Here is a 26,241-nt window from a genome sequence, read left to right as displayed (position 1 = left end):
ATCAGGCTTGCTGTGATGCTGCCTACAGTCAAATAGTCTCTCAACACCTCACACATGAAGAAAGACCATTTGGACAAGGTAGCAGCACCTGTGAAGCTGTATCTCAATCCTCACCCAACATCGACACATATTTTCCAGTGTGAATCACTGGATAATGACCAGGAATCACAGCTAATTTTGCTACTTGCTAACAAAGGGACACTGTAGAGCCTTCCGTTCCCAGCCTGAGTAATTCAGCACCAACGAGGGATTGAACCTTCCCAGTTTGTATAGCTCAGCATCACACCATGTAGAGCAATTGGCCAAAGAGCCACAGGGAAATTCATACAAACATATTCTTAAACCATTAATGTTCAGTTTGTCGCACCATGAAGCACATTGCGTGATTAAAGATAACTCGTAATCCCTGACAGGGTAGAGGGTCGGGGTTGAACTGGTTAATGAAGGTGAGTGAGGCAAGGGAGGGGTAAGGCCATGTGATAAAGTGGCCTCTTAAAGGGACAGAGATTTGAAAACTTTCCCTGTAAGTTCTGCTGGCTTTGAATCATTATCTGTAATTGGTAAATTATTATTTTTTTTGAAGTGCACAAATGTCTTTCAGTTCTGAGCTGGGTTTCCAGTTCGAAGTGGCACCTGTCCAGGTGTTGGTATTCACTGCGTTTCATTATGTTAGCTGTTGCCTCTGAGCCAGACAGTCATGGCTTCTAAGCCCCACTCTAGAGACTTGAGCACATAATCCAGGGCTGATACTCCAGTGCCAGTACTGAGGGAGCGCTGCATTGTTGGAGATACCACCTTTCTGATGAGACGTTAAACCGTCTGCCCTCTCAGGTGGATGTAAAAGATTCCATAATGCTATTCGAAGAAGAGCAGGGGAGTTCTCCCTGGCACTTTGGCCAATATTTATCCCTCAACCAACATCACTAAAACAGATTATCTGGTCATTTATCACATTGCTGTTTGTAGGATCTTGCTGTGTACAAATTGGCTGCTGCGTTTTCCTACATTACAACAGTAACCACAGTTCAAAAAAAGTACTTCATTGGCTGTAAAGCACTTTAGGGCATCCTGAGGTTGAGAAAGGCGCTGTATAAATGCAAATCCTTTCCTTTAGTCCAACAACGGTCAGTAACTTCCTTACTGCTCAATGCCTCTTTATTTCTGAATAAAACACTCCGTCTAAACACTGCCACCTGGAATTTTGGTGGGGATTCCCCGGTGGAACCTCTGCAGAAATGGTTAGAAACAGCTGGGTATATCATTGCTCTGGAGATGATATCCCACTGACGTTACAGCCGTGGGTTGGGAGGAGCTCGCGGAGGTTCAGGGCCCGTGGACAAGTTATGTATCAAAGCAGACCGACATGTGGCAACTACCAAATTCCAGCAGCTACATCAGTACATAATGTTCCTCAGATATCTAATTGGGCCATGGTTAATGAAGAACGAGAAGGGCATTATCACCACCAATCCCTTCATGTCCTCTCCTCATCTGAGTCCTACGGAATAAGTCGTGCGCCAGCAGCCTGACTTGTGATGAAGACTTTGATAACTCCTAGTGTGGCTGAGCTTTCTTAAGTTATGGCTTAAGTTTATCACACTTGGTAAGCAGCAATGATATTCTCCTGTCGTAGCTCCAGTGCAGCCGAACCCTGATAAACACAATCACCTTCCAAGAACCAGGCTGTTGTATCAAGATTCATACAAGCTGTGGATAAAAAATATCCAGCTTTCAGATCTTTGAATTTATTTATTCGCGAGCCTAATCGGAGCAGCCACCGGGGATGGTTAATATGGCGAGGCTGTCTTCACCGGGCACCGCAGTACTCTTGTCCCTCAGGCTCAGGAATTCTACAGCTTAAGGAAGCGTTTTTTTCTAGACCGCTACCTGGTGTAAGAAATCTTCATCGACAAGAAAATAAAAATTGTGAATGCCAGAAATCTCAAAGGGAAAAGGCAAATTCAAAGTTTCGGATTGTTCCACATGGCCTCTTGTTTCGGACACTTACAGACCCGCAGTGTATGATCCTCCATTTTGATTTAATGCAGTGCTGAGTTATAAAATGGCGGACTGACCTCCATTGGTTCTGGGAGCGTAAATGATGCCAATCGTCACTGATTCAATCTTGAACTGACACCAGCAAGCAGCGCAGTGCTTCAGGGAAATCCTGGGCCAAACTCTGGGCTCTTCTAGGGAGGAGATCATCATAAAGTATAACGATTCAATGTGGAATGTCTTTTATTTATTTTTTGGATGAATTTTGTGCTGAACAATTTGAAGGGTGTCAGTAGTGCAGAATGGTGTACGCTGGTCACCCACTGTGTGAACAGGAAGTGGATTGGTCCATTGGCAGTCCATATAATGGGTGTGAACAGGAAGTGGATTGGACCATTGGCAGTCCATATAATGGGTGTGAACAGGAAGTGAATTGGTCCATTGGCAGTCCATATAATGGGTGTGATCAGGAAGTGGATTGGACCATTGGCAGTCCATATAATGGGTGTGATCAGGAAGTGGATTGGACCATTGGCAGTCCATATAATGGATGTGAACAGGAAGTGGATTGGACCATTGGCAGTCCATATAATGGGTGTGATCAGGAAGTGGATTGGACCATTGGCAGTCCATATAATGGGTGTGAACAGGAAGTGAATTGGTCCATTGGCAGTCCATATAATGGATGTGAACAGGAAGTGGATTGCACCATTGGCAGTCCATATAATGGGTGTGATCAGGAAGTGGATTGGACCATTGGCAGTCCATATAATGGGTGTGAACAGGAAGTGGATTGGTCCATTGGCAGTCCATATAATGGGTGTGAACAGGAAGTGGATTGGACCATTGGCAGTCCATATAATGGGTGTGAACAGGAAGTGGATTGGTCCATTGGCAGTCCATATAATGGGTGTGAACAGGAAGTGGATTGGTCCATTTTAAGTCTATAAAGGCACAGATGCTGTTGTAGCTCATGGAGTATTAAATCATCTCATTCTCTACCTACCCCTATTAACTCCAGTCCCATTTATGACCAGTTAAATATTAAACCCTCTTGTGTTAAACTGCGCAGCATCAGTTAACAAATAATATCTGTCTTTCAGCATTTTAAAGTTCTGAATTATATCCTCCTTCCCCCACCCCCTCACTCTTCCTTCCTCCATTGGAGGTTCAATTCTGCATAACTGAGAGTCCAGTCCCACATGTTTCCTTTTAAACCAGATGTGCTTAGTAAGTGAGCACACAGACCATCTACGAGAGGATTAAGGAGCGGCAGCAAATATTCAAAACAATTAAAAGGGAAGGAGGGCTGTAATGAAAGGAATCATTTCATGACTGGAGCATACCTACAAAAAACTCCCAACGACAGCTCGCACTTTTAGAGCACAAAGCAAACCCAGGGCGCTTTCCAGGGTATTCTTGCAAGCTGACGAGGGAGAGGAGTTAGACGAGGTGACTGAAAGCATTAATTACCTTGTTAAGCATGTTCTTTGCATAACATAGCCCTTCTGGGTTCAAGCAGCACTTGTGAAAGTCAGAAAACATTACAGTGTCAAAGGTCAAATTTGACATTAGATTAAAAACAAAATTCCAGTGCTTTAAAAAAAAAGGCCTGGCAGTAATCATTAATAGCAAGTGTTCACACAGGACAGACTCCACAAACAGAGAGAGCCTTAACAATAATGTAAAATAAATCTGTGACAAGGAAACTTTAAGAGCTGTGACATTCTAAATTTTGACGTAGAACGCTGGGATCTGACAGGCAGATGTTTGTAATTGACCTGACGAATCAGCGGAGACAAATGTTCAGAGATTGTCATGTTCACGCAGGCGTGACGTGCATGATGGGAAGCCCGGTCTGTGTGACTAATAAATATTATTGTACCTTGATGGTTTTTTTTTTAACAGAGCAGGCCATGACAACTAGCCCTTGCCTGTAGCTGTACTGACGGTCGATAAGAACATCTTTGCCATTTGTGGTAAGATGTCTGCACAGAACATGAATAGACAGTAGGATATTAATTAAAGGGGAACGATAAAGGTGGCAAAAGAGCCAGAGAGGGGAGATGAGGAGAATTTTTTTTTTAAACTCAGTGAGTTATTATGATCTGGAATGCACTCCCTGAAAGGGTGGTGGAAGCAGATTCAATAGTAACTTTCAAAATAGGAATGCAATAAATATTTAAAAAGGAACATTTTAAGGATTAATTGAATAGCTCTTTCAAAGAGCCAGCACGGGCACGATGGGCCGAATGGCTTCCTTCTGTGTTGTATCATTTTATGATTCTATAAAATCTAGGAGTAGCTTATTTAAAATATTTATTTATAATTCATTTTATCGCTGTCAATGACTATTTATGGAGGATTTAATTAGTTGGTTTCTAAATTTTATGCTAGCTTTATAAAAATATGTCTAGTGGTCATCGATAGACTAGTCTACAAAGGCAGAAGGTGACACGGCATCGCTCGAAATGTTCTTTTGGACTTGAGGTTTAAGGCCGCTAGGTAACTGCTGTTGTAATTGTTAGAATTGGAATGGGAGCTTAAGGATCTAATGTTAACTCTGATTTGAACATCCCTCCACCATCGGCGCACTGTGTCTGCAGAGTATACTAGCTACGGGACGCACTGCAGCAAGTCTCCAAAGCTCCTTTGACAGCACCTCCCAAACCTGCGACCTCTACCACCTAGAAGGACAAAGGCAGCAGGTGCATGGGAACAACACCACCGCCTCCAAGTTCCTTCCTTCATCGTCGCTGGGTCAAAATCCTGGAACTCCCTTCCCAACAGCACTGTGGGAGAACCTTCACCACACGGACTGCAGCGGTTCAAGAAGGCGGCTCACCACCACCTTCTCAAGGGCAATTAGGGATGGGCGATAAAGTGACGCCCACATCCCCAGAATGAATAAAAAGAATTTGAAGGTGTGCCAGCTGTTGACTGGCAATCAGTCGAGTACCACAACACTCAACGGGTTGGCAGATTAATGAGGTAAGTACCATACAGTTAAATCCTGATTTGGATTAACCTATAATGGCAAACTTTCATTTCAGTGTTATTGAAGTGTTTGTTTATTAGTGAGAAGCCATTTTGAAGAGCTATGGTGAAAGATTAAAAAGAGTAGGAGGGAAGAGGAGATGAGTCAGGAAACATTGGTTAGTTAGCGCCAAGCATGAACAATTGCAAAAGAACTAGGGGGGGAGATGAGGAGATTTATTTTTTTAACGCAGCGAGTTGTTATGATCTGGAATGCACTACTTGAAAGGACAGGCCTGAACTGTACCAAATGTGTGAGTTCTTACCGATAGAACATGTGTACACGGAATAGAGTCCTTTGTTTGCACACGCGATTCGGTGGAGTGTACTGAGCTTGTCAGCAAACAGATCAGCTAATCAATGTCACCAGAGTTCAGGGCTCTCATCTGAGACAATAAAAAACCTGGTCCTTTACATTGCGGAGTTCGCGAGCTGGAAGAGCACCAAGTCAAATAGTGAAGTCCTTCCATGGAAGGCAACCTTCAAAATGTTTGTTCGTAGTCTTTTTTTTCCCATTTTATTGTTTGTGACTTTTCAGCTGTGACATAGGACAGGCTGACATTACTGGGGAATACATGGGATAGTGAGAATCCCCATAGAACATGGGAAGGGCTGACATTACTGGGGAATACATGGGATAGTGAGAATCCCCATAGAACATGGGAAGGGCTGACATTACTGGGGAATACATGGGATAGTGAGAATCCCCATAGAACATGGGAAGGGCTGACATTACTGGGGAATACATGGGATAGTGAGAATCCCCATAGAACATGGGAAGGGCTGACATTACTGGGGAATACATGGGATAGTGAGAATCCCCATAGAACATGGGAAGGGCTGACATTACTGGGGAATACATGGGATACGTAACTCGAATGCCAGTACTTCACCTGAGTGACAATGAGTGCTGGCAGATTATTTTCCCGTTGACGGGTATTGGAGCCGAGCCTGATTGCAACACCTGCACCATGTGCACACTCTCTCTCAGGATTGGTAAACCTTTACAAATCGCTGGTTGGGTCTCAGCTGGAATATTGTGTCCAATTCTGGGCACCACACTTTAGGAAGGATGTCAAGGCCTCGGAGAGGGTGCAGAGGAGATTTACCAGGATGGTGCCAGGGATGAGGGACTTCAGTCATGTGGAGAGACTGGAGAAGCTGGGGTTGTTCTTAGAGCAGAGAAGGCTAAGGAGAGATTTGGTAGAGATATTCAAAATGATGAGGGGTTTTGATAGGATAAATAGGGAGAAGTTGCTTCCACTGGCAGGAGGGTCGGTAACCAGAGGTCACAGATTTAAGATAATTGGAAAAAAAGCCAGGGAGAAATGAGGATAATTTTTTTTTATGCAGCGAGTGGTTATGATCTGGAACGCACTGCCTGAATGGGTGGTGGAAACAGACTCAATAATAACTTTCAAAAGGGAATTGGATAAATACTTGAAGGGAAACATTGCAGGTCTATGGGGAAAGAGATGGAGAAGTGGGACTAATTGGATCCCTTTTTCAGAGAGCCGGCGCAGGCATGATGGGCTGAATGGCCTCCTCCTGTGCTGTATGATTCACTGAACAACCATTGGGAGCAGAAACCCTGGCTTATTGTTTTCCTCCCCTCCCTCCCTCCCTCCCCAATCCAAGGATCTTTGAAACCAAATGGAGCGTCAGTGCTGCTACCCCAGACCAGCTAGCACAGCACAGACCCAGAAGTCGAAGCTGGGACCCTGCCTGGCCTATCGAGCTCAGTACCAGATGGGCAGTGCCCCTACTGAGCTACCGGGGGGGCTCAAGATCATCCTTTGTTGGTAGGTAAACCCACCTACTCCCCTTCTCACCATATCCCTCAGTCTTTGCCCTCACCAGAAGCACATTCAGTTGCCTCTTGAACCTTTTTATACACCTTCCACTTCAAGAGCATCTCTGCTAACTTATTCAGCTGCTTTGCCATTAAGGTGAAAAGGCTGTACTTGAATTCCCTTCTTACTCCTGTCGTCTACAGACTCAATGGCCTGATCCTGCATTGTAGTTTCTATATAACAGTGACTGCACTTCAGCGTAATTTGGGACATTAAGTGAGATTTATGCCCTTCGATTTTTTTTTGGGAGGGGGCGGGGAATTTGGGAAAGATCCCAGAATTTTCCCTTGCTGAAGGCTCGACTTGTGATTCTCTCAGGAGATAAAACAAAGTTGGAAGAGTGCGCAAGTGCCAGATCTGTTAGAAGGAGCCAGCTCATTGGGCCAGGAGTACTTGGTCTGTTAGAAGGATCCGTCTCATTGGGCCATGAGTACCACAAGTGGGACAGGTGGAGCATGTTTCAGTGGGAGAGCACCTGGGAACACTGATCACAATATCATTAAGTTTAGAGTAATTATGGAAAGGGACAAGAAACAATCGAAGGTGAAGATACTCAACTGGAAGAGGGTTAATATCAGTGAGTTGAAAAGGGATCTGGTCCAGGTGGATTGGACACATGGATTGGCAGGTAAAACAGTAAATGAGCAATGGGAGACCTTCAAGGAGGAGATAGTTCGGGTGCAGACTCCCATTCCAGACCTCATAAGTGCCCTGATCCGTCTGCAGGGACCCTGGAATCTCCTGTACCAGCACCCAACTCCTGATGTTGCAGGGAAGTCTCCTGACCGTCCCAATGCTCAGTCTGCAGCAATGCGATCAGGACGTCTCCCTGCGTCTCTGGGAGGTGGGAACTGGGGTCGGTGATCTGCATACACTTTAATGAATGAATTAGAGGCGCCTCCACCTGCAGCGAAAACACACGCTGCAAATCCCCAAAATACAGCCCCTGGTAAACTTTAAACCCGAGCTTTTTGTTTGTCCTGTTTTCCTGTTGGTTGGCAGAGGCTCCTTGTTTTGAAATGTGGAATTTGAACTTTTAAAAAACAAATGTACTGTTGATAATTGTCCTTCAAACTTCAAAAGAGTCTGTCACAGAGGGGGAGGGGAGTTACGACACACATGTGATGGTTCTGGTATCAGGTGGAGGTGAGTGCTAAATGATCACCTTGCTGCTATAGTCCCTGTTCTTGCACTCCTTTGATTTACAGTTCCCTCCCCCCCCTCCCTCCATCCATGCCCCCCGTTCGCCCCTCCCCTCCTCACTCTTGCCCCACCCAAGCGGGCCTCGGGGGTGAGAGTCGGCGAGCTATTTGACTATGAGGTGCACAATCCTGTTCTCACTTGCTGTCGACACTTGTGCACGTTCCAGCTGGATAACAGTTGGGAGAAAGAATCCTGGATGATTCCCCATCTCAGGAGCGCTGAGGCTAATGGTATCACTGTCTTAGCTAAGATGAACTTAGCACAGACCAGGGATTGACCATGGGTTCTTCCATTAGACCGGTGGGTGGAATATGGGACGGAATAGCAACAATTCACGTGTACAATCCCACATGGAATTCTATTGTACCATCACTTATTCCAATCCAGTGTAATGGGAGAGATTATAAGAATTAACATTCCCGGTTCTGAGATTCACGTGATGGGAGCTCATTTTGGGAATTTGGACAGGTATGTCGGTTTGGCCCGAACAATTTTCCATCCAAATGGAAAGTAAATAACAATTAATATTTTAAAATGGTCTTCTTGAATATTGTCTAAACCTGCTACGGAGCTGATAGGTTTTCAAACAGAATATAAACTATGAGGAACGGTTCCAGAGGCGCAGGGATGGTGAGCAGAGGCACAGGGAAATTGAGCAGAAGTGCAGGGACGGTGAGCAGAGGCGCAGGGACGGTGAGCAGAGGCGCAGGGACGGTGAGCAGAGGCGCAGGGACGGTGAGCAGAGGCGCAGGGACGGTGAGCAGAGGCGCAGGGACGGTGAGCAGAGGCGCAGGGACGGTGAGCAGAGGCGCAATGATGGTGAGCAGAGACGCAAGGATGGTGAGCAGAGGCGCAGGGACGGTGAGCAGAAGCGCAGTGACGGCACAGTGACGGTGAGCAGAGGCGCAGTGACGATGAGCAGAGGTGCAGTGACGGTGAGCAGAGGCGCAGTGACGGTGAGCAGAGGCACAGTGATGGTGAGCAGCGGTGCAGTGACGGTGAGCAGAGGCACAGTGACGATGAGCAGAGGCGCAGTGACGGTGAGCAGAGGCACAGTGATGGTGAGCAGCGGTGCAGTGACGGTGAGCAGAGGCACAGTGACGGTGAGCAGAGGCACAGTGACGATGAGCAGAGGCACAGTGACGGTGAGCAGAGGCACAGTGATGGTGAGCAGTGGTGCAGTGACAGTGAGCAGAGGCGCAGTGACGGTGAGCAGAGGCACAGTGATGGTGAGCAGTGGTGCAGTGACAGTGAGCAGAGGCACAGTGACGATGAGCAGAGGCGCAGTGACGGTGAGCAGAGGCACGGTGATGGTGAGCAGTGGTGCAGTGACAGTGAGCAGAGGCGCAGTGACGGTGAGCAGTGGTGCAGTGATGATGAGCAGAGGTGCAGTGATGGTGAGCAGTGGTGCAGTGATGGTGAGCAGAGGCACAGTGACGATGAGCAGAGGTGCAGTGACGGTGAGCAGAGGCACAGTGATGGTGAGCAGAGACGCAATGACGGTGAGCAGAGGCGCAGTGACGGTGAGCAGAGGCACAGTGATGGCACAGTGACGGTGAGCAGAGGCGCAGGGACAGTGAGCAGAGGCGCAGTGACGATGAGCAGAGGTGCAGTGACGGTGAGCAGAGGCGCAGTGACGGTGAGCAGAGGCACAGTGATGGTGAGCAGCCGTGCAGTGACAGTGAGCAGAGGCGCAGTGACGGTGAGCAGTGGTGCAGTGATGATGAGCAGAGGTGCAGTGATGGTGAGCAGTGGTGCAGTGATGAGCAGAGGTGCAGTGACGGTGAGCAGTGGTGCAGTGACAGTGAGCAGAGGTGCAGTGATGATGAGCAGAGGTGCAGTGACGGTGAGCAGAGGCGCAGTGACGGTGAGCAGAGGCACAGTGATGGTGAGCAGCGGTGCAGTGACGGTGAGCAGAGGCACAGTGACGATGAGCAGAGGCGCAGTGACGGTGAGCAGAGGCACAGTGATGGTGAGCAGCGGTGCAGTGACGGTGAGCAGAGGCACAGTGACGGTGAGCAGAGGCACAGTGACGATGAACAGAGGCACAGTGACGGTGAGCAGAGGCACAGTGATGGTGAGCAGTGGTGCAGTGACAGTGAGCAGAGGCGCAGTGATGATGATCAGAGATGCAGTGATGATGAGCAGTGGTGCAGTGATGGTGATCAGAGATGCAGTGATGATGAGCAGTGGTGCAGTGATGGTGAGCAGAGGTGCAGTGACGGTGAGCAGCGGTGCAGTGATGATGAGCAGAGGTGCAGTGATGATGATCAGAGATGCAGTGATGATGAGCAGTGGTGCAGTGATGGTGATCAGAGATGCAGTGATGATGAGCAGTGGTGCAGTGATGGTGATCAGAGGTGCAGTGATGATGAGCAGAGATGCAGTGATGATGATCAGAGATGCAGTGATGATGAGCAGTGGTGCAGTGATGGTGATCAGAGATGCAGTGATGATGAGCAGTGGTGCAGTGATGGTGAGCAGAGGTGCAGTGACGGTGAGCAGCGGTGCAGTGATGATGAGCAGAGGTGCAGTGATGGTGAGCAGAGGTGCAGTGATGGTGAGCTTGAATGGGAGAGTCAGAGTACTAGACGGACGAGCTGCCGTGGGAGGGTTGGTGTTCTGTGTCCATCACTCTGGATTACAACACTCCCGTCTACCTCACTCTGCTCTGGTGACAACACTGCAGTGAGTGGGGTCGAGTGTGATTGGTTCTGGTTAATCCGTGCTTATTTACAACCTGCAATGAGAGGTACCAGAACGGGCAGTGCATTTTGTTAGTATTATTTGCTGTTGTAGCTAAAGGTATCATCAGGGTGTGGAGCTGCTTTAATTACACACCTGATTGTTGTGGGTGTGATTGTTGTCATTCTGCACATTTACCTACCAGTGTTGCTCAGCAATGAAATTTGTTTTCCCTGTAAGATTATGAGAACGGCCCGATCCTGAACAACACTGTACGGTCAAGTACATCCACATGTGCGTTCTGCTCCCATATATGGCAAGGGCCTTCTAACACCTGCCTCCTAGACAGGAAACAAGATAAAGCTTGTTCTTCAATAGATGACCCGTCTCTTGCCTTTGGCCTTCAATCTATCGTAGCCCTTCTCTTCATTTTGTCAGTTTGTGTACATTTACCACTCTGGCCATCACTCTGATCGCTTGTTAATCTGAAATCCAACTACAAAGCTCCTTTTACTCTTCACACCATCTCCCAACTGTAACCCATTCTTTCCCAGGATCTTAAAACGATAGAACCTCTTAGCTCTCTCGGTCTTTCCTTCCTGCTACAATCTCCAGCGTATCAAGGTCGGCAGGTCAGGGTCACGCTTGCGGACTGAGCGGAGGTGTTCAGCAAAGCGATCACCCGGCCTGCGTTTGGTCTCCCCAATGTAGAGGAGACTGCATTGTGGGCAGTGAATGCAGTATACTAAATTGAAAGGAGTACATGCAGTCTGTGCTGCGGGGAGTCCTCACCACGTAATCCCAGGAAAGTCAGCGCTCGGCTCAACTAATCCTAGATTTTCGGGAATTGAGCTGATGGACCTACTCACTTCACATTCCTGCCTGGAATCTTAGAAAGTCTATCGCTGCCTCGAGCTAAGATCGTGTAATTCCTCCTCCATTTCTAAAATCATTTTCTCCCCTCTTTACAATGCCTTTATCTCCCCCACCACCCTGTTTTGCATCATTGACAAGAGGCAGGTGCTCTGCTCACATGTCTGCCCTCCACAAATGACAGGTGGCAGAGTCCATGAGTGATATCTAAAAGAGTGAAGCCACTAAAACTGTTACAGGCCAATTATCCTACAGCAGGTGCATGGGAACACCATCCGTCTCCAAATTCCCCACCAAGTCACGCACCATCCCGACTTGGAAATATATCGGCCGTTCCTTCAGCGTCGTTGGGTCAAAATCCTGGAACTCCCTACCTAACAGCACTGTGGGCGAACCTTCACCACACGGACTGCAGCGGTTCACGAAGAAGGCGGCTCACCACCACCTTCTCAAGGGGGCAACTAGGGATGGGCAATAAATCCTGGCCTTGCCAGCAACGCCCGCATCCCCAGAATTAATTTTTTGAAAGATCCTATCAACAGCAGCTAGTACCTAGACTTGCTCTCACTCAGCCATTTATAAAGCTATCAAGTTTTCGTAAAAACCATACTGGTTCACTAATGGCCTTTAGGGAAGGAAACCTGCCATCCAATACCTGGTCTGGCCTATATGCCACTCCAGTACCACAACAACATGGTTGACTCTTAACTTCCCTCTAAAGTGGACCTAGCAAGCCCCTCCGTTGTACCAAACTGAGGGAAACTAGGGATGGCCTTATAAATGCTGGCCCCACAGCCTGAGAATGACCGAAAAAAAGAAAGGGTACATACAATTTGAAATATACTTCTACTTAAAGAATTATAGACTGTTACAGGACAGAAGGAGGCCATTCAGCCCATCACACATGTGTCAACTCTCTGAGCCATCCGCTCTGAGTCCCATTTCCTTGCTGTTTCCCTATAATCCTTTCAATTGCCTCTTTTCTTAAATATTTATCCATTTCCCTTTTAAGAGGTATTATGGGTCCTCCTGGAATCCCTCATAGTCCACTTCACGGTTTGCCACAGTCCTTATTTTTGTGCCGTCTGAAAATGTTGACATTGTGCCTCCTACACCCAAGTCAAGATCATTTATATATTGAGAAGAGCAATGGTCTCAGCCCTCACCCCTGGCGGGGAGGAGGGGGGGGATCACTGTTCACATTCCTCTCCCCCAAAACACATCCATTCACCCACTACTCTCCGCTTTCTGTCCTTCAACTAAATCCCTATCCAGAGCTGCCGCATTAAAGGCTACTACACAAAATAAGAGCTCATGGTGTAGGGGGTAATATATTATCATGGATAAAGGATTGGTTAGCTAACAGGAAACAGAGAGTAGGCATAAATGGGTCATTTTCAGGTTGGCAAGATGTAACGAGTGGAGTGCCACAGGGATCAATGCTTGGGCCTCAACTATTTACAATCTATATCAATGACTTGGGTGAAGGGATCGAATGTATGGTTGCTAAATTTGCTGATGACACAAAGGTAGGTAGGAAAATAAGTTGTGAAGAGGACATAAGGAGTCTGCAAAGGGATATAGATAGGTTAAGTGAGTGGGCAAAAATTTGGCAGATGGAATATAATGTGGGAAAATGTGAACTTGTCCACTTTGGCAGGAGGAATAGAAAAGCCGTATATTATTTAAATGGAGAGAGATTGCAGAACCCTGAGGTACAGAGGGATCTGGGTGTCCTAGTACATGAATCACAAAGTTAGTATGCAGGTAGAGCAAGTGATTAGGAAGGCAAATGGAATGTTGTCATTTATTGCAAAGGGAATGGAATATAAAAGTAGAGATGTTTTGCTATAGTTGTGCAGGGCATTGGTGAGACCACATCTAGAATATTGTGTGTAGTTTTGGTCTCCTTATTTAAGAAAGGACATAATTGCTTTGGAGGTGGTTCTGAGAAGGTTCACTCGACTGATTCCTGGAATGAGGGGGTTATCTTATGAGGACAGGTTGGACAAGTTGGGCCTGTATACACTGGAGTTTAGAAGAATGAGAGGTGATCGTTTTGAAACATATAAGATTCTGAGGGGACTGGAAGGGGCAGATGCTGAGAGGATGTTCCCCTTGTGGGAGAGACTAGAACTTTTTAAGGCTGAGTTAGATAGATTCCTGATTAACAAGGGGGTCAAAGGTTATAGTAGGTAGACGGGAAAGTAGGGTTGAGGTCACAATCAGATCAGCCATGATCTTATCAAATGGCAGGGCAGGCTCAAGGGGCCGAATGGCCTACTCCTGCTCTTAATTCGTATGTTCATATGTTAATAACGCCTGCCATAATTTTCTTAACGAGTCTCCATTGAGGCACCTTACGGAACACTCCTTTTGAAAATCCATGTACACAATATCCACAGCACTTCCTTTATCAGTTCACTCTCGTTGTCTCAAAGAACGCTATTACATCTGTCAGAAAATGAATTGCCTTTTTACAAATCCGTAATCACAAGGCCATACTGATTCCCCTAAAATATCTCAATAGGTAACGTGATCAATACAAAGCATCAATACAATTCAGTTTAGACTGCAAATCCATCTCGGTGCGAAGTTTTCTGAAAAGTTGCCATTTAATTGTGCTGTACATTCTACGTAATTCTGTGTAATTCTCTTGTCGTTTAGCTCAAAGCCAAGCTCTGGTGATGTCACTTCCTGCTCTCTCAGTAGAACATATCTTAGAAAACTGGAGGACTGAATGGAGACATTCTTCATGACCATAAATTTCATTTTTTTAATATTTTAACAACAACAATTTGCATTTATATAGTGCCTTTAACGCAGTAACATGTCCCGAGGTGCTTCATAGGAGCGATTATCAATCAAAATTTGACACCAAGCCACATAAGGAGATATTAGGACAGGTGACCAAAAGCTTGGTCAAAGAGATAGATTTTAAGGAGCGTCTTAAAGGAGGAGAGAGAGTCGGAGAGGTCTAGGGAGGGAATTCCAGAGTTTAGGGCCTCGGCAGCTGAAGGCACGGCCGCCACTGGTGGGATGAAGGAAATTGGGGATACGCAAGAGGCCAGAATTGGAGGGACTTGGTGCAAGTTAGGAAACGGGCAGCTGAGTTTTGGATGAAAATGAAGGTGAAGAGTCACGGCCCATAGTGTCACCAAGGTTCGAAAGAGTCAAAGAAAAGACGAGATAGACCGAGGTGGTTAAGTAACACCAAGGTTGGGTTTTAAAAATCTACAGATTGTAGCAAGTAGGAGAGACTTGGGGAGGTGAGATGTTCCACAGTTCTGAGGAACTGGGAGACAATGGGTTGAAGCAGGAGATGGTGCGATGAGTGTTCATTTCAGCATAGTGAGGTCAAAGGGAGGAGGAAAAGTGAGGAGAATGGCATATTTGGAAATTAGAAGGAACAAGAGAGGATGGTTTAGAACAGTGACAACTAAAAGAATATCAATAAAACAGAGCAAGAGAAGGATGGGGACTAGAGACAAGGGAATGATCACCAAACAAATGGCAATTTCTTTCTTGTATTGTGTGCATGACTGTGAGAGTGATAATGGAAGACGGAGAGAGTGATGGTGGGAGACAGAGAATCATGGTGGGAGATGGAGAGAGTGCTGGTGGGAGACGGAGAGTACTGGTGGGAGATGGAGAGAGTGCTGGTGGGAGACGGAGAGTGCTGGTGGGAGATGGAGAGAGTGCTGGTGGGAGACGGAGAGTACTGGTGGGAGACGGAGAGTGCTGGTGGGAGACGGAGAGAGTGATGGTGGGAGACGGAGAGTGCTGGTGGGAGACGGAGAGTACTGGTGGGAGATGGAGAGTACTGGTGGGAGACGGAGAGTGCTGGTGGGAGACGGAGAGTGCTGGTGGGAGACGGAGAGAGTGCTGGTGGGAGACTGAGAGTGATGGTGGGAGACGGAGAGAGTGCTGGTGGGAGACGGTGAGAGTGATGGTGGGAGACGGAGAGTGCTGGTGGGAGATGGAGAGAGTGATGGTGGGAGACGGTGAGAGTGATGGTGGGAGACGGAGAGAGTGATGGTGGGAGACTGAGAGTGATGGTGGAAGATGGAGAGAGTGCTGGTGGGAGACGGTGAGAGTGATGGTGGGAGACGGAGAGTGCTGGTGGGAGATGGAGTGATGGTGGGAGACGGTGAGAGTGCTGGTGGGAGACGGTGAGAGTGCTGGTGGGAGACGGTGAGAGTGCTGGTGGGAGACGGAGAGTGCTGGTGGGAGACGGAGAGAGTGATGGTGGGAGACGGTGAGAGTGATGGTGGGAGACGGTGAGAGTGCTGGTGGGAGACGGTGAGAGTGATGGTGGGAGACGGTGAGAGTGATGGTGGGAGACGGAGAGTGCTGGTGGGAGACGGAGTGATGGTGGGAGACGGTGAGAGTGCTGGTGGGAGACGGAGAGAGTGATGGTGGGAGACGGAGAGTGCTGGTGGGAGACGGTGAGAGTGATGGTGAGAGTGACCGTGAGAGTGACAGTGGGAGATAGTGAGAGTGATGTTGGGAGACGTTGAGAGTGATGGTGGGAGACTGAGAGTGCTGTGGGAGACGATGAGAATGACGGTGGGTGACGGTGGGAGACGATGAGAGTGATGGCGGGAGATGGTGAGAGTGACGGCCGGAGACGGTGAAGGTGACACTGGGAGACGGTGAGAGTGATGGTGGGAGACGGTGAGAGTGACAGTGGGAGACAGTGAGTGACAGTGGGAGACGGTGAGAGTGATGGTGGGAGACGTTGAGAGTGATGGTGAGAGTGACGGCGGGAGACGGTGAGAGTGACAGTGGGAGATGGTGAGAGTGACGGTGGGAGACGGTGAGAGTGACGGTGGGAGTCGGTGAGAGTGACAGTGGGAGACGGTGAGAGTGATGGTGGGAGATGGTGAGAGTGACAGTGGGAGACAGTGAGTGACGGTGGGAGACGGTGAGAGTGATGGTGGGAGACGTTGAGAGTGACGATGGGAGATGGTGAGAGTGATGGTGGGAGACGTTGAGAGTGATGGTGGGTGATGGTGGAAGACGGTGAGAGTGACGGTGGGAGACGGTGAGAGTGACGGTGGGAGACGGTGAGAGTGATGGTGGGAGACGTTGAGAGTGACGGTGATGGCGGGAGACGGTGAGAGTGACGGTGGGAGACGGTGAGAGTGACGGTGGGAGACGGTGAGTGTGACGGTGAGAGTGACAGTGGGAGACATTGAGTGACGGTGGGAGATGGTGAGAGTGACGGTGGGAGACATTGAGAGTGACGATGGGAGATGGTGAGAGTGATGGTGGGAGACGTTGAGAGTGATGGTGGGTGATGGTGGAAGATGGTGAGAGTGACGGTGGGAGACGGTGAGAGTGACGGTGGGAGACGGTGAGAGTGACGGTGGGAGGCGGTGAGAGTGACAGTGGGAGACGGTGAGAATGATGGTGGGAGACTGAGAGTGCTGGTGGGAGATGGTAATTGTGATGGTGGGAGAACTTCTTCACATAGTAATGGCTGATGAAAGGGTTAAAGTCATCAGCTGTGAGCTTCTGTGTTGCTTTGCCCTGTCCCAAAAATGCTTTGACTAAATATGGAGTTAGAAATCTGGAATGACAAATTGGAGTGTCAATGATTGATGATCTTTCGCCATCAATGACAAATTTGTTGTTTATCCTCCCATGTAGATTTTAACAAGGTCTGAAGATGTTGTCAAACATCTTGCAGATGTAAAAGGGAATAATTTTTTTCCCCATGCCAAAAAGCTGCCCTTTGAAGGCAAAAATGGAGCAGAAAATAGTCTTAAAGGGAAACGATTGTGCCTTGATGAGGGAAGGAAGCCTGAGAGGATGAATGTCACATTTACCACGGTGACATAGTCCATGAGTGTGACATTGATTATTCCCGATGTAAAGGGTTTCATCGCAGTCCGTGTTTGTAAACGGTGTGGAGGAGGTTGCCCCTTTAAGAGTTTTGAATCTATTGAACGAAATGTTAAACACACTCGCAGCTTGGCATTCAATATCAAAGTGCACACTAACCACACATAAAATGTTCATAGCTTTATTTGCTTTTAAATCAACGTATCTTACTGAGAAACAGCCTGTGTAATGTTTTCTTTTATTCAATTAATTAGGTCAAGTAGAGTACCATTAAAAGCACGTCAGATTTCTTTTATAAAAAGTGCCTTTGGCACAGAGTAAGTTTTAGCATCTTTTAAATCTTTACAACTCCAGGAGAGTGATCTGTAATAACATCTACTTGCATTTATAAAGCACCTTTAACGTAGTAAAACGTCCCAAGGCACTTCACAGGAGCGATTATCAAACAAAATTTGACACCGAGCCACATAAAGAGATTTTAGGACAGGTGACCAAAAGCTTGGTCAAAGAGGTAGGTTTTAAGGAGCGTCTTAAAGGAGGAGACAGAGAGGTAGAGAGGGGCAGAGAGGTTTAGGGAGAGAATTCCAGAGCTTAGGGCCTACGCAGCTGAAGGCACGGCCGCCAATGGTGGAGCGATTAAAATCGGGGACGCGCAAGAGGCCAGAATTGGAGGAGCGCAGAGATCTCGGAGGGTTGTAGGGGCTGGAGGAGGGGACAGAGGTAGGGAGAGGGCGAGGCCACGGAGGGATTTGAAAACAAGGATGAGAGTTTTAAAATACTACAGCATTAAATTAGGCTACACTGGGCTCCGCAGCGTTACTGAGTGCAGTGGTACCGCAAAGTGTGAATTGCCAGCTTCATTTAATTGTGTGTTTTCATGAAAAGATCAAATGGGTTTGTTGCTTTGAATGATTTTAAGAGCATTACCGTTGATGGAGAGGAATGCGTCATGTGCTGGTGTGAGCCGTACAATCGATTGCAAATGTCCTGGTGTGCCAGCTCACTTAGCTCTATGTCATTGGTTTCTCCGTTATCAACTGTACATACGCAACGTCTCATTATGGATTGTATCTGGAAAATACCTTGGGGGAGAAAAAAATATCATAGAAGGTTTGGTTTGAACCAGTGGCTGTTTCAATTGTATGTGTGGCCTCAGAAGTGGGACTTGCTTTTGTCAACAAACCTTTGAACGGGAGAGGATGAAAACAGCTTGAATTTAGTGGCCGGGAAGAAATATTTATCGTCCACTTTTTATTTTCCAAACACAGATATTTCTTACAAAGGATACTTTGCTGCATATGTGACAAAAATTAGGATTCTTTCTTGCTGGTCACGGCACTCGTAGGGTTAATAGTGGGTCCTGCCAGCCTCCACAAGCTCCAAGAATATACAGTACATTACAGTTGGGATGCAGAAGGGTCACTTCATGGAATCGTACAGCACTGAAGCAGGCTGTTCAGCCCATCGTGCCTGTGCTGCCTCTTTGAAAGAGCTGTCTAATTAGTCCCACTCCCCTGCTTGTTCCCCATGGCCCTGCAAATTTTTCCTTTTCAAGTATTTATCCGATTCCCTTTTGAAAGTTACTATTGAATCTGTCTCCACCGTCCTTTCAGGCAGCGCGTTCCAGATCATAACAACTCGCTGCATAATTTTTTTTTTCTCATGTCGCATCTGGTTCTTTTGCCAATTACCTTAAATCTGTGTCTGCTGGTTACTGACCCTTCTGCCACTGGAAACAGTTTCTCCTTATTTACTCTATCAAAACCCTTTGTGATTTTGAACACCTCTATCAAATCTCCCCTTAACCTTCTCTGCTCTAAGGAGAACAACCCCAGCTTCTCCAGTCTCTCCACATTACCAAATGGATTTGAATCTCACTGTAACTGGCACAGGTACTTGAGTGGGTGAACATCCCATTTAATTGAGAACCTGTGACTGGCTGTTAATGTAATCATGATGGTTTGAGTTGTCCAACGTCCTTTGTCTCGGTGTATCATCAAAGGATTTGGAATGAGATATCTGTATTTGACTTTGCGTGAGTCAGCGATCAGTCGGAGGCCAGCAGAGATACTGAGGTAGGCAGTAGTTCTGTGGTTGTTTTTCTCTGTGTAAATAGTGAGCAACCTTATTTCACAGAGCAGTTTTATGCTGAGAGGTAACACAGGAGAAGTGTCGTTGCTGTTTCAACATTTCAAGGAGGAGGATAGGAAAGGCTGTAATTAGAATTATAGTTTGTACTGAACACTGTTAATTTATCTGTTCAAAGCAGAATAAATAAATAAATTCCAAAACTAGAGGTGATAAATATAAAATAGAATCATAGAATCGTAGAAAGGTTACAGCACGGAAGGAGGCCATTCGTCCCATCGAGTCCGCGCCGGCTCTATACAAGAGCGATCCGGCTAGTCCCACTCCCCCGCCCTTTCCCCGTAGCCCTGCAAATTTTTTTTCTTTTCAAGAACTTAGTCACTAATAAATCCAATAGGGAATTCAGGAGAAACCTCTTTACCCAGAGAGTGGTTAGAATGTGGAACTCACTACCACAAGGAGTAGTTGAGGCGAATAGCACGGATGCATTTAAGGGGAAGCTAGATAAACACACGAGGGTGAAAGGAATAGAAGGATATGCTGATGGAGTTAGATGAAGAGGGGTGAGAGGGGGCTCGTGTGGAGCATAAACACCAGCACGGACCAGTTGGGCCGAACGGCCTGTTTCTGTGCTTGTACATTTTATGTAAATTTGTCAGCTGGTTTTTACAGCCTGAGCCGAGGTCTGATGGAATGTGAATTCATCCAACTACCAAAGACAAGCTGATCTTGTGGTTTATTCTAGTAAGCCGGGGTCTTGTGGCAGGGATTCTATGTTCGACCCCAGGGCCTTGGTACATTTACTGAGATATTGGGAAGCACAAGTGCACTGTGGTTTATCGAGTCCACTCACAGGAGAGGACATTGGAGCTGAACCCAAGCAGAATATCGAGCGGAAAAAAACCCCAAAAAAACACCATGTGTATTGGGCTTTTAGCCTTTGCCGAATTGTTGTGCTTACTATTTAACTATAAATAAATCTGCCCTTTGTTTTAGTGTGTGAACCAGGTCCTTGTGTACTATCTGCAACTTGGTTGCGTAGTGTGTGGGACTTCATTCATTCCAATAAGCAGATTATTGCAATTACAGTCATTGTTAATCCTCAATCATGCAGCACTGCTAAAGGCAGATCGTGGAAAATGTACAGGATTCTAGATCTTAGGAGGTTAAGGTCCACTTACGGGAATCTCTGTCAAACTGTTGAGTAAGAAGTTCTGTAACAACCCAGAATTGTGGGCATACTGAATTGCGGTTCGATGGATAGAGGCTTGCAGGTAGAGTGGGACTAGCCGGATCGCTCTTGTATAGAGCCGGCGCGGACTCGATGGGACGAATGGCCTCCTTCCGTGCTGTAGAGATGCAGCGACTGAGCTGATAGTACTCTGACCAAGGTGTGATGATGGCACCTAACTAAACATGGATAAGGATTGATCAATGGACCTTCCTGACCTGTATGGTTCACTTGCACAGTTAGCAGTTCATTTGCCAACAGTGCTATCAAAATGCCTCCTTTTTAAATAAATATATCCCCTTAAAACAGAGCTATTAACACTGGACAGATCCTAGGTGTGAGATTTTCAATCCTGGGCGATGTGTCTCAGGTCCACTTGCGCCTGAAACATAATTCTGAGGAAAAGCAGCAATCTGCGTCTATGTCTTTTCTTCCCCCCCCCCCCTATTTTTTTTACTGTCTCCCTTTTTCTACATCGCTCGATCTTTCCGCCCTCTGACCCTGTCAGCGAGATTCACAAGGATAGGTGCCAGTGGATGGCGCTCTTGTCTGAGAGTCAGAAGGTTGCAGGGTTCAAGTCCCACTCCAGAGACTTGAGTGCTTAATCTGGGCTGACGCTTCCCCGGTGCCAGTACTGAGGGAGAATATCGGAGCAGGAAAAAGGCAGCTCGCCCGTCCTGCTTTCTCCCCGCTCTTTTTTCAGGACCCAGTGTAACCACCTCTTGAACGCTGACCATTGAGAACCAGCGAGGAACCCGCGGGAAGACAGTTACCGGGAACCCCAGGGTCTCGGTGTTGTTTGCCGGGCCGGCGGGAGGATGTGAGACCGTCACCCAGGCCCGATTGAAGCTGTCCGCACCGTCGAGTCACCGTGTGCATCCGAACCCTTTAGAGCCTTGGCACCTAAACAAAGCCCCACCTCCTCCTCCCCCTTCCCCTTCCACACACACACACACACACACACAAAAAAAACAAGAACAGAACAGCATGGAATTTGAAACGTTTTAGCCAAAAATGTTTTGATGGTAACTGTGTTTTTTGCAGAAACGTTTCAGACTCCGTTCCGTTCTCCGACTACATCTGGAAACAGCGACCAAATCAAACAATGTGCGAGAGGCCGTGTCTGCCCAGGAAGAGAAGAGGAAGCGATCTCAATCCCAAGTCTTTACCCCCATTCCTCAGTTGGGAGCTTTTGACCGTGCCAACGTAGGCTGGCGTCACAGGGGCCCTTGTCCGGGATCTTTGGTTTCTGAAGGGCTCGTGTCGTTGTGGGGTGTTTGGGGGGCACTGGGGCGCGGGGCCTTCAGTCGTTTAATGGCAGACCTTCCATTTGTCGCGGTCCAGACACTGAGGAGCCCTGAACCGACTGTTCCTGCTGTTGCTGCTCTCCCATTCCCACTGAATTGGGCCATCTTAAATCTTCGACAGAAGTTAACACTCATCTTCTCACAGGATCATCGGAAGCTTCCAGATCCTTCTGGAGGACACGGGTTCCACTTCTCTTTGGTGCAACTCAGTTACCTCCGCACCTCCCCCCCCACCCCCCTTCCCTCATATTTGGGTCTTTAAGTTCACCCGACACCATCTGTTTCATCATGCCTCTCTCCCCCAGCTTTTTGCTAAAACTGCGTGCCACGTTCCTTCGGGATATAAAGCAGAGGTGGATTCCAGCAGAGGTCTACAGGGAGACAGCTAGCTGATCTGTCCGCTGATTATCTTTTCTTCTTTAAAAGGGTTGTGGAACTGTTTCTGAAAGAAACCGGGTTGCAATCCATCACCACCGTACCTTCCCTATAAAGCTCAGCGTCTCACTGACCCGAGAAACAGGCAAAGGTTCTCTCTCTCTCTCTCTCTCTCGCTCTCTCTCACTTTCTCTTGGCGCACGTTCTCCTGCGAGGAGACATAAATGTCACAAACAAGTGGATTTATTTGACAAGTAGGCTGCTTGGCACTCTGACAGTGCACTTAATACTGTTGAAAAGCAATAAGGTAATGTACACAATTTAAGGCACCAATCATTCGCTACTTTGATATTTTTTTTGTCTCGAGGGAAATCCCACTCCTCTTAATCCAGTCAAGAAACAGAGCAGGAGTCGGTCCAAAGAGCTCCGTGGGTAAATACACTGGTGAGTGTGACACCGAGCCACGCAGTCCAGGGAGACAGTGGGTTCGGTCCCCAGCCTGTGCTGAGTTTATTGCTCACGGAGGTGGTGGGTTGTCAGAACACTCAGGACCCCGAGGGTAAAGAGAGGGGGTAAACAAGGTCTCAGTGCCCCTAGGGTCGGGAAGGGCGAAATCCTGACTGTTAAATGACGGCCCCCGCTGCAACAGGGTGAGTACAGGATTCAGCTTATGTAGGGACAGGAGGAGGCCATTCAGCCCCTCGAGCCTATTCCGCCATTCAATTAGATCATAGCTGATCTGTACCTCAACTCCATTTACCCACCTTCGCTCCATATCCCTTGATGCCCTAACCTGACAAAAATCTATCGACCTCAGTCTTGAAAACTCTAATTATCCCCCAGCATCCACAGCCTTTTGGAAGAACTGGAAGAAGAACTCGCATTTATATAAAGCCTTTCATGACCTCAGGACATCCAAAAGCACTTTACAACCAATGAAGTACTTTTGAAGTGTAGTCACTGTTGTAATGTAGGCAATGCGGCAGCCAATTTGTGCATAGCAAGATCCCACAAACAGCAAATTGATAACAAGCAGGTAATATTTTTTAGTGATGTTGGTTGAGGGATAAATATTGGCCCAGGACACCTGGGGAACTCCCCTGCTCTTCGAGTAGTGTCCTGGGATCTTTTGCGTCCACCTCAGAGGGCATACGGAGCCTTGGGTTAACGTCTCATCCGAAAGTGTAGCACTGGGAGTATCAGCCTGGATTTTGTACTTGAAGTGGGGCTTGAACCCACTGCCTTCTGACTCATAGAGGTGAGAGTGCTGCCCACTGAGACACAACCGACAGAGTATACTGGCTGTCTCATTCAGAAATGGTTGATGCATGAAGTGAAAAAATCTGCATCGGCATAGTAAGAGATGCTCGTTTGAGGTTGGGGTTAGGGAGAATTGTTTAGGTAGAACAGATGGAGCTTTACTCTGTATCTTAACCCAGGTCATACTTGTCCCAGGAACACCTGGTGCAAAACAGCTCGGTGTTGATCTCTGTCACTTACAGGAACAAAAAGAATCACCAAAAAGAAGGAATTGGAGGTAACCTTTTGAAATGGGTATGGAATTGGTTCAGAGGAGGAGACAGACAGTGGGAATAAAGGGTATGTACTCCAACTGGCAGGATGTGACATGTCCCCAGGGAACTGTTCTGGATGTAGATATCTAAGGGATCATTTTCCGAATTCGGCTCCCAGCCAGAGCATTACCCAAGTACATGTTGTATATCTGTTAACCCTTAATTGTTCGCTACGTGGAGAGTGTCGTCCCAAGGAGTGCATACCAGGAGGTTGGGCACACAGGTCAGTGGGTGTGGCAGGATTTCCTGAGGATGGGAAATTTCATGAGGCTTGCTTATGTCCGTGCCAGAGTTCCTGAGTATACGCTCCTGGTAGGAGGAGCTTTCCAGGTACATGAATTCCTGAAATGAAGTGCCAGCATTCCCTTCCAATTCGAAGGCAGACGTAAAGGCTTTCTTGAGATGTCGCATTTTAGATAGTCTGTCAGTTTAGAATGAAACAATATTCAGGTGATGGTGATCACTGTCATGGCAACATATTTAAAATGATTCCGAACCTATAATCACTTCAAATTAACTGCATGTTATTTAACTCCATTACTATTGAAGAAGCAGCTATCGGCCTTCATTGTCTAAACTTAAATGCTACAAATTAATAAGAGTTTCAAAGCCTCTTTTATTGCCTGGAATTCCCATTTAGCATTATAATGGTGAATGATGGTACGTGTTAGGATTGAGTTTCCTGCTGTGAACTCTATTGCTATGTAATGTGAATTGACTAAGTTGTTTTCCACTAATCCACTGCTGTTGACCGCTCCAAATACTTCATATCTGTTAACCCTTCATTGTTCACTGTGTGGAGAGTGTCGTCTGTTGGTGTTCACCAAGGCCCGCAGCATTTGGGGGAGAAAAGGTTCACGGTTTAAAAAACAGAGACTTTCATTGATATAGCAGCTCAGGATCGTCCCATGGCCCTTCACCTGAATTACTTTGAAGTGCAGTTATTCTGAACCTTGATGATGCCCTACACAATAGGCCTTGACAGTATCAAGTGTCCTCATCAAAGAATTCAACAAGATTAATCAGACGTGACTCACCCTTCAGAAAGTCATGCTGGCTCTCTCTGATCAGCTGATATTTGTTACCTTGCTACCTGTAACAATATCACCTGCGTCTGTTATTAATGAGCCCATATCTCCATTAGTCGATCTCTTACTCTTAATATATTTATTAAAATTTTTAACTATTAGCCTTTATATTACTTGTAAATTTTTTCTCATATTGCCTTTTTGCAGCTCTTAGTATTTTCTTTGTGTCCCCTTTGTTGTTTTCTATATTTCTCCCAGTCTATTGGATTACCACTTTTTTTGGCATTTATGTAAGCCATTTCCGTCAGCTTTATACTCTGTCTTACCTCATATGTTGACCGCGGTTACTTGTCTGTACAAGTGGAACTTTTGCTCTTTAAGGGTATGAATTAGTCTTGTATTGTACTAAATACTTCTTTGACTACCTCCTAGTGTTTCCCTGTTAACAGCTCAGCCCAGTTTAACGTGTCCAGCTTATGTCTTATTCCTTCAAAGTCAGTCGTACTTAAGTTTAAAACCTTGGCTTGCGTGTGATCTTTCCCCTCCTCGAACTTAATGTCAAACTCTGTCACGTTATGGTCCCTGTTTGCCAGATGCTCCCTTACTGTCAGATTATTAATTAATTCTGGCTCGTTACTCATTAATAAATCTTGTCTGGCCCGTCCACCTGTCGCTTCTAAAACATATTGTTTAAGAAAACTGTCCTGGACACACTCGAGAAATTTATTGCTTTTACGGCTTGAGCTGGTTTTTGCACCTCCCAGTCTGTGTGAAAATTAAAGTCTCCCGTTATCACAGCTTTGTCTTTGCTACATTCCTCTCTGATCTCCGTATTTATGTGTTCCGCTACAACATCGCTGCGATCGGCAGGTCTGTAGACAACTCCCAGTCTTGCATACTTTGCTGTTTCTTAATTCTACCCACAGTGTTTCCACTGCCCACTCACTCTCACTGATATCCTTTCCTTCAACTGCTGTAACATTGCCCTTAAGCAGTATTGCTACTCCTCCTCTGTTCCCTATTTCCCGGTCCTTTCTAAAGACCTTCTAGCCTGGAACATTAAGCTCCCATTCATGCCCAGCTTGTCGCCACATCTCTGTAACGACCACTACTTAGTGCCTTTGAGCTGAATTTGTTTTATTC

At 46.9% G+C, this 26,241-nt stretch overlaps 2 protein-coding genes across 4 annotated transcripts in view; one reads left to right on the top strand and one right to left on the bottom strand.

The window, feature by feature from the left end:
• LOC137341059 (glucagon receptor-like) overlaps positions 1–26,241 on the top strand; it is a 118,375-nt gene that overhangs the window by 47,533 nt on the left and 44,601 nt on the right. The gene's annotated exons all lie outside the window — the stretch shown is intronic.
• On the bottom strand, positions 8,651–24,481 carry LOC137341446 (mucin-2-like). The gene is given in 6 exon segments (XM_068004559.1): positions 8,651–8,968; positions 8,971–9,594; positions 9,705–10,652; positions 18,423–18,566; positions 22,684–22,704; positions 24,275–24,481. Coding segments are annotated over 6 exon segments (2,262 nt in total).

The sequence above is a fragment of the Heptranchias perlo genome, chromosome 23 (genome assembly GCF_035084215.1).
Source record: "Heptranchias perlo isolate sHepPer1 chromosome 23, sHepPer1.hap1, whole genome shotgun sequence".
NCBI classification, from domain to species: domain Eukaryota; kingdom Metazoa; phylum Chordata; class Chondrichthyes; order Hexanchiformes; family Hexanchidae; genus Heptranchias; species Heptranchias perlo.
This window is presented reverse-complemented; position numbering and strand designations above follow the sequence as displayed.